At 60.5% G+C, this 17,376-nt stretch overlaps 2 protein-coding genes across 3 annotated transcripts in view; one reads left to right on the top strand and one right to left on the bottom strand.

Moving 5' to 3' along the window:
• Positions 1-6,648: 6,648 nt before the first annotated feature.
• Positions 6,649-10,094, top strand: NEU4 (neuraminidase 4). Its single transcript, XM_077758598.1, is given in 4 exon segments — positions 6,649-7,132; positions 7,294-7,442; positions 7,444-7,718; positions 8,533-10,094. Coding segments are annotated over 3 exon segments (1,407 nt in total). The 5' UTR covers positions 6,649-7,132; positions 7,294-7,296; the 3' UTR covers positions 9,519-10,094.
• Positions 10,095-15,492: 5,398 nt separating this feature from the next.
• PDCD1 (programmed cell death 1) overlaps positions 15,493-17,376 on the bottom strand; it is a 9,699-nt gene continuing 7,815 nt past the window's right edge. The window contains exons 4-5 of one of the 2 annotated variants that reach the window (XM_077758582.1): positions 16,635-16,669; positions 15,493-16,355 (exon numbers count right to left, since the gene is read on the bottom strand). In XM_077758582.1, the coding sequence (XP_077614708.1) occupies positions 16,152-16,355; positions 16,635-16,669 (239 nt within the window). In that variant the 3' untranslated portion in view covers positions 15,493-16,151. The remainder of the gene's footprint in view (positions 16,356-16,634; positions 16,670-17,376) is intronic. The other variant, XM_077758586.1, reaches the window with a different exon arrangement.

The following is a 17,376-nucleotide window of genomic DNA, read 5'->3' as shown; positions in this document are numbered from 1 at the left end:
TCACCAGCTCCCCATCCTGTGTCTCCAAACAGGTGCAGAAGGTCATGCCCAACGACACTTTCTACTTCTCCATCCTCAGAAACCCTGTCTTCCAGCTGGAGTCCGCCTTCGCCTATTACAGGAGCTACGTGCCCGCCTTCCGGGCCGCGGCGAGCCTGGAGGCCTTCCTGGCGTCGCCGCGCACCTACTACAACCGCAGCGCGGGCCTGCGCAACGCCTACGCCCGGAACAGCATNTCAGAAGCCCCCCAAGAACGTCCCCTACCCGAAGGGGTAGGGGGCGGGCGGCCCCGTGAGGCCCCAGCCCCGCCCCTGTCATCGCGCGGAGGCCTGGCACCGGGTCATGGGGCGGGTGGGCACAGCAGGGACTGGTCGGGGTGAAGACCCGGGGAGGCACCGTCCCTGATGCCTGCTCCGGGAGGCGCCTGTGTGGCGAGGGCCCCGATCTCGGAGAAGAGGACACCCGGCCTGAGGGCCTGACCCTGGTCAGCAGAACAGTCGGACATCATTACAGGTCAGCATAGGGTCCCGCGAAGGAGCGCACGTGGACTCGGCCCATCAAGGACTGGAGGGACACGGGGGGGCTCAGTCGGTGAAGCGTCCGACTTCGGCTCAGGTCATGATCTCATGGTTCGTGGGTTCGAGCTGGCGTCGGGCTCTGTGCTGACAGCTCAGAGATTCTGTGTCTCCCTCTCTCTGCCCCTCCCCTGCTCACACTGTGTGTCTCTCTCTCACTCTCAAAAATAAATATTAAAATTTATTTAAAAATAAATATTAAAATTTATTTAAAAATAAATAAATAAATAAATAAACAAACAAACCTGGAATCAAGAGAATCCCGAGGGGTGGGTACGCAGGGCCGTGAGTCCTGGAAGGGGCTCGGGATTGCCCACCACAGAGACACTTGTGCAGCACCACAGGCAGCCCGGGGAGGACAGGCCCAGGGAGCGGGAAGGAGGCTGCAGGACCTAGAATATTCAGCTTCCCGTCTTTGGCTGCAGGAGGCTTCTTCCCAACGAAGAATGGCTTTAGGTTGAGAAACGTTCACACTGCCTATATAAGACACATGGTTTGGCCAAGCACAAGGGCAGGGTCAGGGCCGTAGCTGCCCTTGGGACAGCCCCCCGGAGCACCTGCTGGAGGAACCCCCGCAGCTGGCTGCGCCCTCCCTTGCCCCGCAGACCCCGTCCATGCAGCCCCAGGGGAGGGTGGCTTCCAGGCCCCCCCGTTTGCCAACTGTGGGGAGGCACTGAGGCCCCCCTGCCCAGCAGGACGTGATCTCTGGCCGCCCGGGCCCCCAGTGCACAGAGTGGGGTGCACACCGGGGCCAGATTGCCTGTGTCCCGAGGGAAGTGGGGTGCCTGGAGTGACCCAGAGCCGCTCCCACACACTGAGTCTGGAGGCTCAGCCTGGCCTGTCTGCCCAATGCCCAGGGTCTCCTTCCTTCCACACCAGGGTCCTCGGCCCCAAAGTCCCCAGTCACAAGGACGGGGCCCCCGTGCGGGGTCTCCAGGGGTGGGCACAGCCATGCTTCTCAGGGGGACAGCATTTTGGGGAGACGCTCAGCCGCCAGAGCAGGCAGCAGCTACCTTGGACATCAGTTTATTTTATTTTATTTTTTAATAAAGGATGTTTAAAATTTTTTTTTAATGTTTTATTTATTTTTGAGAGAGAGAGAGAGACAGCATGAGCAGGGGAGGGTTAGAGACAGAAGGAGACACAGAATCCGAAACAGGTTCCAGGCTCTGAGCTGTCAGCACAGAGCCTGACGTGAGGCTCGAACCCACGAACCGTGAGATCATGACCTGAGCTGAAGTCGGATGTTTAACCAGGTTCCCCTTGGACGTCAGTTTAATGGCGGGAAATTTAAGAATGAATTTTCAGTGAGATTAGACAACTCATTGCAGATTTTGAGAGTAAAACAGGACATCGGAAACTGAACACCTGACTTACTGCACAGGGACAGTAAAGACCAGAATGGACACTGCAGAGAGTCCGGGGCCGCCCGACCCCGTGGAGGGATGTCCTGAGGGAACACAAGGGAAATCAGGTGTAGGTTAGCCACCACGTGGGTAACAGAGTCCCGGAAAGAGAGTGAGGGATTTATAGGTAAGAAACTATAGCCAAACAAAGAAATGAAAAAATTACCCTGATATGAAGAAAGACTCAAAGCAAGTTCTGTGGCCTGGGCGTCAGGCAGGCTCTACCAGTTAGCGTGGGCCAGTAACCCGTCTGGGGTGAGGACAGACGTGCCTCGTCTGTCCCCAGGGCCGGGACCACAGAAGCGGGTCTGTTCTCAGCATGCTGATCAAGAACGCGAAATTATAGTCGAAATTCAATGATGTTTGCTTTTGTCTTGAGGTTGGCAGGAATGTAAACTGGTTCTGTCTCTTTGGATGGAAATTCGGGGGTTTCTATTACATGTAAAGTGCGTGTGGTCTGGAACAAAAAGACACGGAAAACAACCTGCTCAGGAAATCCATTCAAGGAAAACATCTAAGGAATGTTTAAAATGCTGGAATCTTCTGCAGCCAGTAAGAGTGGGGAGCACAGCAGTCATCCGGAAAGTCCCTTTGGGAAGGGGGTTTCCAGGCCTTGCTGATGCTGGTGGCAGGGGTGGGGGCAGCGGCGAGTGATGACTGCCTGTGGCTGTGGCCGATTTTTCAGGAGAAGCTGGAAATACAGGTTTTCGTGGGAAACCTCCACGCTTTGAAAACTGCTGGCAACTCACTAAAACGTTATGGGCTTGGGAGGGTGGGTGAATAGGTGGACGGGATTAAGAGGAACAAACATCCAGTGAGGGAATTAATAAGCAGCGAGGGCCGAGAGCCCAGCGCAGAATGTTGTCTGCGGTGACCATGACCATACTCGGGGCCCTGTGTGGTGTGTGCAGCTGTGTCCTGACCTGAAGCTGGTACAGTGTCCCGTGTCAACCATACCTCAGTAAAACAAGGGCAAAGACAGAACACCAAACCCAGCCCCAGATCTCTTATCCTGTTCCTGGAGGAAAGACGACTGTAACCCAGGAAGAACAGCTGGCTCTCGGATGAATAGATGGGAAAGATGATTAACGGCTTACTTATAATTTTATTCACCATATTGTTGAAAGTTTCTATGAATAAAAGTTTTCCAAATGGTAAGATATTTATTAAGCACTCCTCAGTATTGTAAAAAAACAACCCACGAAATACCCAAACCCCAAATCCTTAGGCAGAGGAACGAGGCCTGTGCAAAGGCTGCCTCCTTCCAAGACCCCCGCGGGGATCCGGGTTCAGTGGCCCTGACTGGACATAGGGGCTTCGCACCCGTGATTTGGGGGCACGGAGGCTCAGTGGGGGGCCCATGAGACTGCATCTGGCCCAGACTCGGGGGACAGGGGAGGGAGATGGTCTGAGTGGGGCCCTGAGAGGTGGGGAGGCTGTGCTGCCTCCTTCCCAGTCTTCCAGTTCCTTCCACTGCACATCTCTGGGCTTCTGTTTGGGCACATGTGGCCAGCTAGGGACATCCCTGCTGCCCAGTGGCCGGGCCGTGGCCTCGGGGTCTCCTCCCACTGGGGACCTGCCCCTGGGACCTGAACAGATACGGCAGGTTACCATCCCTACGTGGATATCACATGAGGTCTTATTTTCCCAAAGCCGTTTCCCCTTCGAGGTCCTATTGTAACAGCTGACGTGAGGTCACGCTTGCTGAATCACACATAGGGACTCCACCNAGGGAGAAAGGTCAGTGGGGCCCAGCAGGTGGGCAGTAGAGCTCGGTCTTGGGGTCCTGCTGGTGACACCATGTCAGAGGGAGGGGGAGGGGATGGAGTGCGGGTGGGGCCCAGGGAGCCCCTGAGCAGGACGGCCCCTTGGCCTTTCCACAGATGGCAGGTGGGGGTGCTGAGGGCTCCCCTGGAGCCCTGGCCTGGGCAGCAGTCCTCCGAGAAGTGGGCCCAGGTGGAAGGCGCCAACACTGGCCAGGTGGCTGGGTCTAGGAAGGGGGTAGGATGCTGGCCCGCCCGCTCTGAGCTGGCTCCCCAGCATGGCCGTGGGGGCTGCATCCTGGGCGTGGTGTGAAGGTCACGGCACCTGGCCGGGAGTCTGAGTGCTCACTTGGCTTCGCTCAGCAGGGTGTCTCTGGGAGATGCTTGTGGGCAGCAGGTATCTGTGTCCGGCTCAGAGGTTGGCTGTGGCCCTTGGCGGCCAGCTGCCTGGCACAGCCCTGCCGGAGGGTGAGCCCCCAGATGGCAAGCACTCAGCGTGGAGAGTTGAGCAGGGAGAGGAGCCCCTCGTGGCGCTGTCACGACACCGGGCCCCTCCCCGGGGTGGCCTGCTGCTCATCCGCCCGCTCTCCCTGCCGCACAGCTGGAGGGAGGGTCCTGGGTCCCGGGTCCTGACGCCAGCTCCTGGCCCCCGCCCACACAGCGGGCCCGTCTCTGCCCTGCTTGGCGGCTTGGAGAAGCAGACGCTCCTGTTGCTGCCCCACAGCAGCTCTATGGCCTCTCCGTGGTGCCCGGTGAGTCCTCTCCCTGCTCACCTGGACCCCAGCCCCGAGGGCCAGAAATGGGCTCCTTGGTCCTCCCTGGCTGCCCTTCTCTGGGCCAAGGGCAGTGGGTGGGTGGACTGAGGACCCCCCCGTGGGAAGAGGTCCTGGTCCAAGTGACAGGTGTGCCGAAGGGCCCCGGGGGTAGACTTAGAGGTTGAGTGATGTAGATGAGGTGCTGGGGCTCAACACTGGGGGTGCCGTCCCAGTCTGTGGGATACCAGACACAGGGTTTGTGATGGAGTCCTTGCCCCTGTGAGGGCACAGGACACTCAGGTCAGGCTGGAGACCCGCAGGGACGGAGCTAAGAGGCCCCTCTGCCCACCTTGTACTCAAGGCCCTGCTCTCTTCACGTGTGTGCATTTACGTGCCGGCAGCCGGCCGGGGTCCTGGTCCAAAGGCTGGGAGCTCTGTGCAGTCAGCAGAGTGACCCCCGTGTCTCCTGCTCTGTCCCCAGGCTGGGGGCAGGGTGGCCCCGGAGCCTGTGCTCTCACAGACACCAGCCCAGGGTCTCGGGGCCTGTGGAGTGAGCCAAGTGGAGAGAATGTCCCCTGTGTCTGTTCAGCCTGTGGGGACACGTGGCACTTGCACCTGCTTCCTGCTTGGGCACAATTGCNGGCACCTGCTCACAGAGGCTGTGGTGGGGGTGCGGTGGGCAGTGGGGTGTGCCCGTGTGCTGCCCGGGAGAGCCTTTCGGGAGCAGGTGGCCCTGGGCTGAGGCGGAAATGTCTGTTTCGGGGACCTCAGGATCGGAGGTCGAGCCAGCCAGCCCTCCCGTGTGTCTGAGCAAGAAGGCCACTCCTGTGTCAGGCTGCTCATTCCCGTGACCGGTCACCCCTCTCCATCCTGTCTCCTCAGACGTGCACCGGCTGTGCCCTGTGCGAGGGCTTGACCCGCGGAGAGCGGTGCTCCGAGCCTGAGGTGGGGGTCCGGCTCTCTCCCGCCACCCTCCCCTCAGTGCTCTCTAGGTTACAGTTAACCCCCCAGTGGCCGGCGAGGTCCCTGGCTGCTCAAAGTCTGGTGTGTGGCACTGCCACCTTGCACCGTCCTGGGCACCCTGGACCTCTCTGCCCATTCACTCACGTCCCTCCTGGGGGCTGGGCCAGCCCACATTTGCCTTTGTGCAAATCTGAGAAAGAGGCCCCCATGTGCACCCCAAGCGGGAGCCTCCCTTAGGAGCACACGCCTAGGTCTGGGGCTGCTCCAGGAAGTCTGCCCTGGGCCACTCTGTCCATCATCCCTGGAGGAGCCCTGACTTGTGGGTGAGGGGGGTGGGTGTCCAGCCACGGTTTTGGGGGGCGGAGCTGTGAGGGGCATGGGGCTCAGAGCCGGGGCAGGTGGGGCCGGGGTTGTGGAAGAGAGGCCAGTACTGCAGCGGGGAGGGTCTTCTTTGTCCTTGCTGAATCTCCCCCCACAGTGGAGGGGGGGAGCCCTCCTGCCAGGGCCCCTCCCCCTGTGCCTGGAACGTACCCTCCCCTCTGTGTCCTCCCGACTTAGCCTTCCACTCCGGGAAGCCCCCAAGGGCACCACACCCTCCCCAACCCAGCAGCTTCAGCTTGTGGGGTTCAGCTGGGGGAGGGCCCAGACACTGGGGGTGCATGTCTTTTCCTCATCACTGTGGGAGCAGCTGCTTTCCAAGTTCACACCCCCCTCGGCACAGACTAGAGCTGGCCTGGCCCCCTCTTTCGTAGCTCCTTCCTGCCAGGAGGGGGCAGGGGCGGGACGGGGGGGGGACTCTGTGGCCTCCCTGGAGTCCCTCACTGCTCCTCTATCTCCCTTGAGGCGCACGTGTGGGCCATTTGGGGCCCCCTGGGGGGTGGTTCTGCTGGACCTCCCGGTGCCCCCCCCCCACTTTGCTCAGGAGCCTGGGGGGGCAAGGGCGGCTGGGGAGACCCACTGGCGCCCCCTCTTGGTTTCAGCAGGCCGCCCCCCTCTACTGGCCACTCCCAAGAATCCCCTGACCCTCAGGTCTGAGAAGGGCGGNATCTCCCTTGAGGCGCACGTGTGGGCCATTTGGGGCCCCCTGGGGGGTGGTTCTGCTGGACCTCCCGGTGCCCCCCCCCACTTTGCTCAGGAGCCTGGGGGGGCAAGGGCGGCTGGGGAGACCCACTGGCGCCCCCTCTTGGTTTCAGCAGGCCGCCCCCCTCTACTGGCCACTCCCAAGAATCCCCTGACCCTCAGGTCTGAGAAGGGCGGCTGCAGCAGCCGCTGGGGCACCTTCCCCAGAAGCCTGCGACCCGGGTGTGGAACGCAGCTCTGTCCAGAATCTCCTTCCTGCTTGGTGAGCGCGTCCTGTCTGCACCTGCTTCACTCCCGTCTCTCCGGGTCTCCTTTCCCGGGGGTCTGGCGTGTCTGTTTCTCTGCTCACGGGGCTCCTGCGCTTGGGGGTCTCTATTTGGGGAAACCGAACCCCTGCGTGTCCCAAACACAGGAGTCCCGGATCGTCCGCTTGGCGGGGCACCGGCAGACAGGGCACCCGGCCAGGAGCCCCCGCTCCCAACACCGGGAGGCAGCAGGGACCCGGTTGAGAGGGGGAAGGGCCGACTGCCGACATTTGGGGTGCAGTGGCAGGAAGGGAAGGGCGGCGAGGGATCGCTGTGGACTTGGGGGTGAGGAGCTTGGGATAGGGCCGTCTCCGAGGGGGGCCACTGAGGGGCGCGCGGGGTGGGAGGAGGCGTCTGCTCATCTGGGTGGACAGGCGGGGAGCGCGCCGGCCCCGCGCGCTCACCCTGGGCTCCGATGACCCCGGGGCCCCGGGCCGCGCCCGCAGAGCATGGGGGCCCCGCGCGTCCCCGAGCGGACCGTGCTTTTCCAGCGCGAGAGGAGCGGCCTGACGTACCGCGTGCCCGCGCTGCTGCCCGTGCCCCCCGCGCCCACCCTGCTGGCCTTCGCGGAGCAGCGGCTCAGNGCCCGCCCTTCCCCTCCCCCTCCCCCCGCAGTGGGGCGCCGCGCGGGTGCTGGGGACGGCGGCCCTGGAGGAGCACCGGTCCATGAACCCCTGCCCCGTGCACGACGCCCGCACGGCCACCGTCTTCCTCTTCTTCATCGCCGTGCGGGGCCGCACGCCGGAGTCCGCGCAGATCGCCTCGGGCAGGAACGCCGCGCGCCTCTGCTGTGTGACCAGCCGGGACGCGGGGCGCAGCTGGGGCGCCGCCCGCGACCTCACGGAGGAGGCGGTGGGCAGCGCGGAGCAGGGTAGGTGGGGCGGGTTGGCTTGGGGGTGGGGTCTGCACCCAGGCTCGGTCTGCACCGGGAGGGGGACAGGGTCTCACCAGGAGGTCAGAGGAGGGCCGGCCCTGCGGGGAGGGGGAAGGGTCCTGCTGCAGGTCACGTGGCTGCCTGCTGAGCGCTGAGGCCCCTCCCTCTTAGCACCCAGGCCCCATCGCCACCCTCTGCCTTCTTACCGCCCCAGGAGCGTCCAGCCCGGGCCCCAGGGCAAGGCGGGTGGCCCGACCCTAAAGCTTTTCCTCCACTCCTGCCCTCCCCCCAAAGGCCGGACTACCCACTGCCCCCTGAGGCCACCCCAACCCTGGCATGGGGACACTGACCCAGGGGACCCTGACTGCTCACCTGACCCTTGTAGGGGGGAGCTGAGGGCATGCAGGCTTTGAGACCTGGACAGGACACACGGAGCTGCTCTGAAGGGCTCTCTGCTCCCGTGGCCCCTTCCCCACCGGACTCAGGCCTGACCCCACCCTGAAGGTCCTTGAACCCCCTCTGCCCTAGGCTGCCCTCCTGGGCTCAGGGACCAGCCACCTGCTCCGGAGCCGAGAACCTGGCCGAGTAGCCTGCCTGGGCTCCCTGCTCCTGCCAGTGGTGGAGAGAGGCTTGTCCAGGGCTGGAGGCTTCCGGGGGGCTGGCAGGAGTGGGGGATGGGTGCCGGACCCCCCCTTGCTCATGCGTATCCCCACATCTGGCTCCTGATCTCCCGCCCCGAAGCGTGGTGGCACCTGGCATCAGCCAAGGCTGTCTCCCGGCTGGGATAACCGGCAGCCCCTCTTCTCAGCAGACTGGGCCACGTTTGCTGTCGGCCCCGGCCACGGCATCCAGCTGCGCTCAGGCCGCCTGCTGGTGCCGGCCTACACGTACCGCGTGGACCGGCGGGAATGCTTCGGCAAGATCTGCAGGACCAGCCCACATGCCTTCACCTTCTACAGCGACGACCACGGTCGCACCTGGCACCACGGAGGCCTTGTGCCCAACCTTCGCTCAGGCGAGTGCCAGCTGGCCGTGGTGGACAGCGGTCGGGCCGGCAGCGTCCTATACTGCAACGCCCGGAGCCCCCTGGGCAGCCGCGTGCAGGCGCTCAGTGTGGACGAAGGCACCTCCTTCCTGCCCGGTGAGCTCGTGCCTGCGCTGGCCGAGACGGCCCGGGGCTGCCAGGCCAGCGTCCTGGGCTTCCCTGCCCCCGTCTCCAGTGAGCCGAGGGATGACAGATGGCCAGTGGGTGTCAGGAGCCACTCCCACTCTCCACACCTCTGTCTTGGAGTCCAGGAAGCCTCAGAGGAGGGTACTGGAGACACCCAAGGGGCCCAGGGGCCCAGGGGGATGGAAGGATGCAGGGACAGCCCTGAGGAGCCTGGCCTGGGGCCTGGGCTCAGTGGGATCACGATGGCCTGGACCCCAAAGGTGCCCGGGCCTCCTGCCACCCTGTCTCAGAGCCCCACCTGGATGCTGTATTCCCACCCGGTGGGGCGCAGGGCTCGGCTCCATATGGGAATCTATCTGAGCCGGTCCCCCATGGACCCCCACAGCTGGACGGAGCCCTGGGTCATCTATGAGGGCCCCAGCGGCTACTCTGATCTGGCCTCCGTCGGGCCAACCGTCAAGGGAGCCCTGACCTTTGCTTGTCTGTATGAGAGTGGGGCCAGGGTCTCCTACGAGGAGATCTCCTTCTGCATGTTCTCCCTTGGTGAGGTCCTGCAGAACCTGCCACCGGGCCCCAGGCCACCAGTCCTCGGGGACAAGCGTCTGGAGCGCTGCCGGCCTTCCTGACGGCCTCTCTGGCCTGACCCATTTGTATGTACCTAATAGTATGCTTTGAAATACGAAACACAAGTGAGCAGACTTCTAGGAGCAAATAGATCCACTGTTACAGTAGAAAATTGTAGATGCGAGTCTCAGTGACTGGCAGTGAGCAGACAAAATCAGGGGACACACACAGGAGCCCCGGACAGCTTGCCCAAGGAGCGTGGCTCCGTGGACACACGCAGAGCACTGCGCGGGACAGAGTGCACCGTCCGTTCGAAAACTGATATTATATTGGATCACAAAGTCAAGCCTCTACCAGACTTCAAAGGATTGAGAATTACAGTGAAATTGAGCTAGAAATAAAAACAAAAGGAAACTTAAAATCTCCCTTGTGGGGAAGCCTGGGGGGCTCAGTCAGTTAAGTATCGGACTCTGGATTTCGGCTCAGGTTGTGATCTCACGGTTCGTGGGGCCTAGCCCTGGGTTGGACTCTGCGCTGAGCTTGGAATTCTGTCCCTCCTTCTCCCTTGGCTCATCCCTCACTTGACCTCTCTGTGTCACTCAAAAATATAATAATAAAAAAGCTCTTTTTAAAAAATCTTCCTTGTGTCTGAAAACTGAGAAACACAATTCTGAATTACTCCTGGTTCAAAGAAGATGCTACAGTTAAAATGAGAAAAGATGTTGAAATTAATTATGCGAGCACCGCAGAGAATCTATGAGCTGAGCTTAGCAGGATGGGCCGGGTGGGGCCGGGGCGGGGGAGGCGCCATGATGCCACCACCTCAGAAAGTGGTGGTAAGTGGAGTCCAGAGAAGCAGAGGGAAGGGAACAGGCCAGAACAGGCCAGAGCAACAGAAGACCTCAGACACCAGAGGGAAAAGGCAAAGCTGGGTTTTTAGAAAACGAATAAAACTGATAAACGCCTCATGAGGCTGATCATAAAAGACAGAGAACACACAAATAACCAATATCAGGAGTGAGACGGGACACACAACGTCCCTACAGATGTTCACAGATTTCAAGAAGATATTAGGAATTATTTATATGAATGGACAATTCCTGGAAAAATACAACTTATTAAAGAGGAAATAGAGAAAATCTGAAAAATCTTATTAAAGAATTTTATTCTGTAATTTAAAATCTCTGCACACTGGGGCTCCTGTGTGGCTCAGTAGGTTGTGTCCGACTTCGGCTCAGGTCATGATCTCACGGTTCTTGCGTTCGAGCCCCGCGTCGGGCTCTGTGCTGACAGCTCAGAGCCTGGAGCTGCTTCGGATTCTGTGTCTCCCTCTCTCTCTCTGACCCTCCCCTGCTCGTGCTCTGTCTCTGTCTCTCTCAAAAATAAAACATTAAAAAATAATAAAAAATTTAAAAAATCTGCATTCTAGGAAAGCTTCAGGGGTGCATGGCTTTCCCTGTGAATTCCGCCAACACTTCAGGGTATCTGCCGGTTTATAGGATAGTTTTGCTTTGCCAGAAATTGCCAAGCCTGTGTTCCAAAGTGGCTGCACCATCTGCATATCGTCTTTGGTGAGGTGTCTGTTTAGAGCTTTTGCCTCTTTTTTTTAGTTGTGTTGCTCGCTTTCTTATTGGTGAGTTTGAGACTTGTGTGCATGCTTCAGCAAGTGGGCAGATGGAAAGATGCTCCCCATCAAACGTCATCAGGGAAAAAGAAAACAAGATAGCAGGATGCCATCAGCCGGGTAGCGCGGGCGGTGCGGAAGCCCGACAGCGCCACATGCTGGCGAGTCGTGGAGCAGCAGGAGCGTTCTCTTGGCCCGGCAGCCACGTGGGAAGACGGTGCACGTTACACCGCCTTACAGAACGGAACAAACTCTTGCTGTCGATGCAGGAGTTGTGCTCCTTGGCATTTATCCAAATGAGTTGAAAACTCACGTCCACACAAAAACCTGCACATGGATGTTTATAGCCACTTTATTCATAATTGCCAAAGCTTGGAAGAAATCAGGATGTCCTTCGGGAGGTGAATGTTCAAACTGGTCCATCCAGACACTGGGAGGTGACTCAGCGCCACAAAGCACAGAGCTGTCGGGCCGCGAAAAGACACAGAGGAGCCGCAAAGGTGCATCACTAAGTGAAGGAAGCCTTTGGAACGGTTGTGTACTGTGCGATCCATATGGCATTCTGGGAAGGCAGACCTTTGGAGACAGTACAAAGACCACTGGCTGCCAGAGGTTGTGCGGAGGAGGGGTGCACAGGAGGGGCACGGAGGAGTCTTAGGGCAGCGAGGGGAGTGAGCAGGCACATGTCACCATACATTTGTCCAAACCCACAGAGTGCACATCACCACAAGTGAGCCCCGATGTGAACGAGGGACTTTGGGTGATGATATAGGACCCTGGCTGCTCCTCAGTTAGGACGGACGTGGGGTGGGGTGCTGACCCAGGGGACACTGCATGTGTGGGGGATGTGGGGGGTGTACTGCGACTTATTGCTCGGTTGTTACGTAAACCTAAAACTGCTTTAAAACATATCTACTAATTTGGGTGCCTGGGTGGCTCATTCGGTTAAGCATCTGACTTTGGCTCAGGTCATGATCTCACAATTCATGAGTTCAAGCCCCGAGTCAGGCTTTGTGCTGACAGCTCGGAACCTGGAGCTGCTTCAGATTCTGTGTCTCCCTCTCTCTCTTTGCCCCTCCCCTGCTTGTGCTCTGTCTCTCTCTTTCTCTCATGAATAAATAAACATTAAAAAAATAAATCTACTAATTAAAAAATGTATAGCCATAAACACTCTGACAGTAAGAACAGGGAAAGAAGAAAGTGCCTAACAATAGTTGTATAATCGTGAAAGCATCCAAGCGGCCAGTGCACTCGTGACAATGTCATCAGCCTCACTGCGCGTCAGTCAGCTCAGGAGCCGCGGACACAGGCCCCACAATTGGGAGGGGCCGCTGCACAGGAGCCAGAGGGCACAGGGTCCCTCCCTAGGGGGGAGGTTGGGCAGCAGTTGGGGGGTTCCAACGACTGGGGTCAATGTCATTCTGGCTATGCCACCTTGATTGCCCTCAGGAGGACACCTCCCCGCCCCCATCCTGAAGTCCCCAAAGATCTCAGGAGCTGCACCCAGGTGCAAAGAGGCTTCTGTCCACCCCAGATTGATTGCCAACCCGGTGGGGCTGGGACCCGGGGCCGGGCCGCCAGCCCCTCTTTCATGGTCCCCGTGTCGGGTCTCCCGTGGGGCCTGTGCTTTTCTCCTGCCCGGTCCTACAGCGCCCCCACCTTGGGTTTCCGGGTGCGGTTCAGACCCCCGTCCTCCCTGTCCCGCACAGCCTTGCATTCCTGTCTTGAGGAGGCCAGCCCTTGCCCCCAGCTCTGCAGACCAGGAGAGGGTGAGCCCAGGTAGTGGGGAGGCCGCCCTCCCGGGCAGAGGGGCTCCCAGCGGGGGCTCTAGTGGCCCCGGGCTGTTGGGCGGCCACATGCCTCTTGCTCTGGCTTCTCTGCGCTGGGGTCTCAGGCCTCGTCTGAGGAGCCCAGGCTCCCAGCGGGTCCTCCTGAAGCCACTCTCCGGGAGGTCCGCGGGGCTAGCAGAGAGGGACCCAGTGTGGGGCGTGGGTGGGGGTGGGCGAGGTGCCCCAGCCCGGCCCCGTGACACACAGGACCGGGGCAGAGCGGGGCACGGAAAAAGTGAGTGGAGGCGGGCTGCAGGGGCCGGTTCCGGGAAGGCGGGCAGCGAAGTGCTGACTGTGCCCCGGGGCTCTTGCTTCTCATCCGAGGCGTGGTGCTGCCGCCAGCGCGGCCGGCCGGTGGCTGGTGAGGCCACCGCTTCCTTCCCTCTCCGCGGCCTGCTCTGCTGTCACCTCCTCCGTCTCTTTATTCTAGAATACAAACTCATTTCTTTTAAAACATACTCAAAATGTGTCAATTCGATTTTTAATTCTAATTTTGGTGTTTTTTATGCTCAAAGTACCCCCTTGTCTTTGAATAGAACCCCAGCTCAGTTCCTTGTTTCGGGGGGGCAGTGAGTTGCTCGGGGGCTCCCCCCGCTCCCGTTGCCTACCTGGGTCGCAGTGTCCTGGCGTCTGGCTCACCCCTGGGAGGAGCTCTATGGGGGGTTCATGGGTCAAAGGGCACATGTCTCTCTAACCGCCAGCAGGTGCCTAGTCGCCCATAGCACTCCAGGCCCCGCTCTCCCATCCCGCCACCAGCACCGGGTTGTCACGTGGTCAGAGTTTTGCTCACGGGTAAGTTGTAAGTTGTAATTTGCATTTTTCTTATGAGTAAAATTGAACATCCTTTGGTTGCTTAAGGGATCTGTGTACAACACGTATGTGGGGTGTGTGTTGTGTGGGGCATGTGTGTGCGTGTGCGTCCATGCATGTGTGTGTGCATGCGTGTGTGTGCGCCCATGCATGTGTGTGTACGTATGTGCGTGTGTGCGTGTGCGCCCATGCATGTGTGTGTGCAGGCGTGCGTGGGCATGTGCGGTAGGAGCTGCCTCGTCATATCTCCTGCTCACTTTTCCATTGTGCCTCTGAGCTTGCTCTTTCCGTACTTTAGAAGGTCTTTGCATAATCGGAGTGTTAGCCTTTTATGTAAAAATATTGCAAATACTTTCCCCTCATTCGCTTCTGCCTTTTTTTTTTTCTGCCACATTAAAGTGTTTCCCCTGATGTATAGAATTGACTGTATCAATCTCTCTAATGGGCTGTGGTTTGGAGCCGGTGTAGGGAGGCTTTCCTGCGTCAGCGTGAAGAAGTCACCCGTGTCCTCTGTGTCTGGCAGGGTTTCTGTGTTACACTTGTACGTGGGATTTGTGCAAGTCCCTGGCCTGCCAATGGAGTCTACCTGATAGTTTTTCCACGAGCTGCTCACGCCCTTTATTACGAAGTGTGTCCTTTAGCAGTGTCCCAGCTTCTGTGCACACCGCCGTTTCGAGCCGGAGATCTGATAAAGGTGCACTGCTTTCACTTCCTTTTCTTGGTTTCCTAGGCTTCTTCTTGCTTGTTTGTTTCTCCATACGGACTTTTCCGTTGCAGTGGATGCCACTGGGATTGTGTGTTACATCCAGCAGGCGGCCCGGGCAGAGCTGGTGGCTCGGCAGCACCGCGTGTCTCCGCCCGGCGGGCTCACACCTGCAGCCAAGCCGTCCTCCTGTGGGTTCGCACGTTTCTTGTTAAATTTATTATGCCTCAGGCATAAATTAAGATCTTCTGCCACTTTTTATTCTAGCTGGCGGCTGCCTGAATATATGAAAGCCATTTACTCCTGGGTGTTAACTTTGTGTGTGCTTCCTGACTACGTTTCCTTATCGCTGTGCTAACACGCAAGCCCGGGCCTCCCGCAGCCTCCCCGGCCGCGGCCGCTCCAGGTGTGATCTTGCCTGGCGCCCTTGCCTCGTCTCGGACGCGGTGATTCTAGCTCCTGCCCCAGCCAGGACAGGACCCCCGCGTGGTGGGCACAGGGTGTGAGCGCCGAGGGCTGGGTGGGGGGCAGCTGTGCTGCTGGCCCCTGAGGGTTTGGACGATGCCCACTGGGAAGGACAAGACTGGGGAGGCCTGGTGTCACTGCAGTCAGGGACGCGTGCTGAGGACCCTCCTGGGGGTGGTCTTCTTCCTGGGGGATGGAACGTATGGGAAGGGCCGTGTTTCTCTGCTGGGGCTGTGCACACTCGCAGCCTGACCTGCCCCCGGCCCAGCGCACTGATGCTTCCTGGGAGGGACGGTCGGGTGCAGGGGCTTGTGGGGGGGGCTGTTGCAGGGCAGACAGACACGGCCGCCTGGCTGAGGTGGTCTGGGGACAGACTTCTTGAGGGGGCCACCTGCTGGCACCCCATGGTGCACGTGAGGGGAACAGAGATGGGGCCTCAAGGGCTCTGTGTGCTCCTGGGGCAGAGAAGGTGCAGCCAGGCGGGTGAGGGCCAGGCCTGGGAAGAAAGACCCCCCCCCCCACCTCAAGAGCAGGAGAGAACCCGGGCTTTTCTTAAGGTTTTGTCATTATTTAATTATAATAGAATAGAATAAGGTAAGGGGCCCTGAGGTCTGTGTGGAACCCGACACAGCCCCTGACGCCGGGGAGGCCAGTCCCCCTGCCCGGACAGCAGGCCTGAGGTGGGGGGCCGGCCAGAGGCCCCTGTAAATAGCACCATGCACGGGCCCCGAGGGGAGGGCGACTCCTGGGGGTCCCCAGGCAGCCCGTCTGGGATGCCTCCAGCTCTGCCTCTTCCCCTTGTTGCCACCTCCCCTGCCCCCAGGCTGCCTGGTGGGCTGGGCCGTGCATGAGGGTGGCCCATGGGTGCCCTGCCCTTCCCCACGCCAGGACCTCTTTTCCAGGCCTGCAGGAGCACCAGGTCCCCGGCCCCATGCGAGTGCCCCTCCAGCTGTGGGGGTACCTCACCGGCAGAGTCCCCAGCCGGGGACCCTGTGCCCCCACATCCAGGCACCAGCCCCCCCAGGGAGGCACGTGTGTGGGGGGCGCAGAGCAGCAGATCGGGGAGTGACGGGCTGGCTCAGGCCCTGAATCCCCTGCACCCGGCCACACGGGACGGTGACACCTCCCGCCCCTAGGTCACGTGAGCAGTGAGAGGCGAGCCGAGCCGGCAGCCCCTTCGCCTCCTCGCAGGTGCCCCTCCGGGAGGGCCCGCCCGTGCTCCTGGCGGAGGCTCTGAGGGATGAAGGCCGGCGGAGGAAGCCCGTCAGAGGGGCCAAGGGCAGGGTCTGTCCTCGGGCCTCAGAGGCAGGGGGCCCGGGGAGCCCGGCCCGCAGGGGAAGACGATAGTGGCGTACTCCGTCTGTTCAGGGGCGCAGGGGGCCGAGGGCTCCGGCGTCTTCTCTCGCCACTGGAAATCCAGCTCTCCATAGTCCACGGTGAACACGGGCGCTGCAGAGGGGCCCTCCTTCTGGCGCGAGAGAGGGCTGGAGTCAGGTCTCCACATGGCAGACATGCGGGGAGGGGTGGGGGGGGTGCACCAGCACTCGTGCAGACGCCGAGCCAGAGCAAGCCGGGCGGGGCCTGCGCTCCATGACCCTCCCTGGGGCCTGGTGTCCCGACCTCAAACTCCCTGAGGGAGCTGGTTCCTAGCCTTCCCGTGAGCCCTGAGGGGGGCGGGGGTGGAGCCAGCCCTCCCCCATCACAGTATGGGGTCTGGCGCCAGGGCAGCAAAGGGAAGGGAACTCACCAGAGGCTCGTCCTGGCTCCCACAGGCACAGGCACCTGTGAAAAAGCTTCCAGAGTTAGCCGAGGAGACCTGGCAGGTCTCTGCATGTGGGTTGCTGTCCCTGGGGACTTGGGGAGGGCACCACACCTTCCATCCCGGGGTGACCCAGTGTCCTTTCCCTCGCCCGCTGGTTTGGGTGACCCCACCCCCCACACAGTGACCCTGAGTCCCTGCTCGTCAACCAAAGGTCCAACCTGGACCGCGAGTTGTCTGGATTCGAGGCCACGTAGGACCCCTGGTACGGTCCTGATGCCAGCACCTGCTGTCTTGGGTTCCAAACCCTGACAGTGAGAGGTGCCAGACCCACCACCATCCCCTGGCCTGTGCAGCACATGTTGGGGGGGCACAGTCCCTGGTCTGTGCAGCACATGGGGGGGCACAGTCCCTGGCTGATACAGCACACGGTGGGGGGGGCACAGGCTGGCTGTGGCTATTAGAAGTACTTTCAGTGTGTCCTGTGGGCTGAGGTGTGGCCTGAGGTTTGGGGGCGGCTTCGGTGCAGCCAGCATAGGTGGCTCCGCCTGTTGGGGGGGTCTTCTCCTTGCCTTTCTGTGTGAACGTGGCAGCTACCTTTCTCCTCTCCCCTCCCCACAGACCCCTTCTTAGAGCAGGTGCCAGGGAAAGGGGACCCCGGAACCTGGGAGGCCTGCTCCATCCCCTAGCCCCTCCTTGAGGGGTCCTCACTGTGAGGGCACTGGCGAGC

This window comes from Crocuta crocuta, unplaced genomic scaffold, assembly GCF_008692635.1.
Source record: "Crocuta crocuta isolate KB4526 unplaced genomic scaffold, BGI_CrCroc_1.0 scaffold290, whole genome shotgun sequence".
Classification (NCBI taxonomy): Eukaryota; Metazoa; Chordata; class Mammalia; order Carnivora; family Hyaenidae; genus Crocuta; species Crocuta crocuta.
Note: the sequence above shows the minus strand (reverse complement) of the source record. Positions and strands in the feature narration are given on the sequence as shown.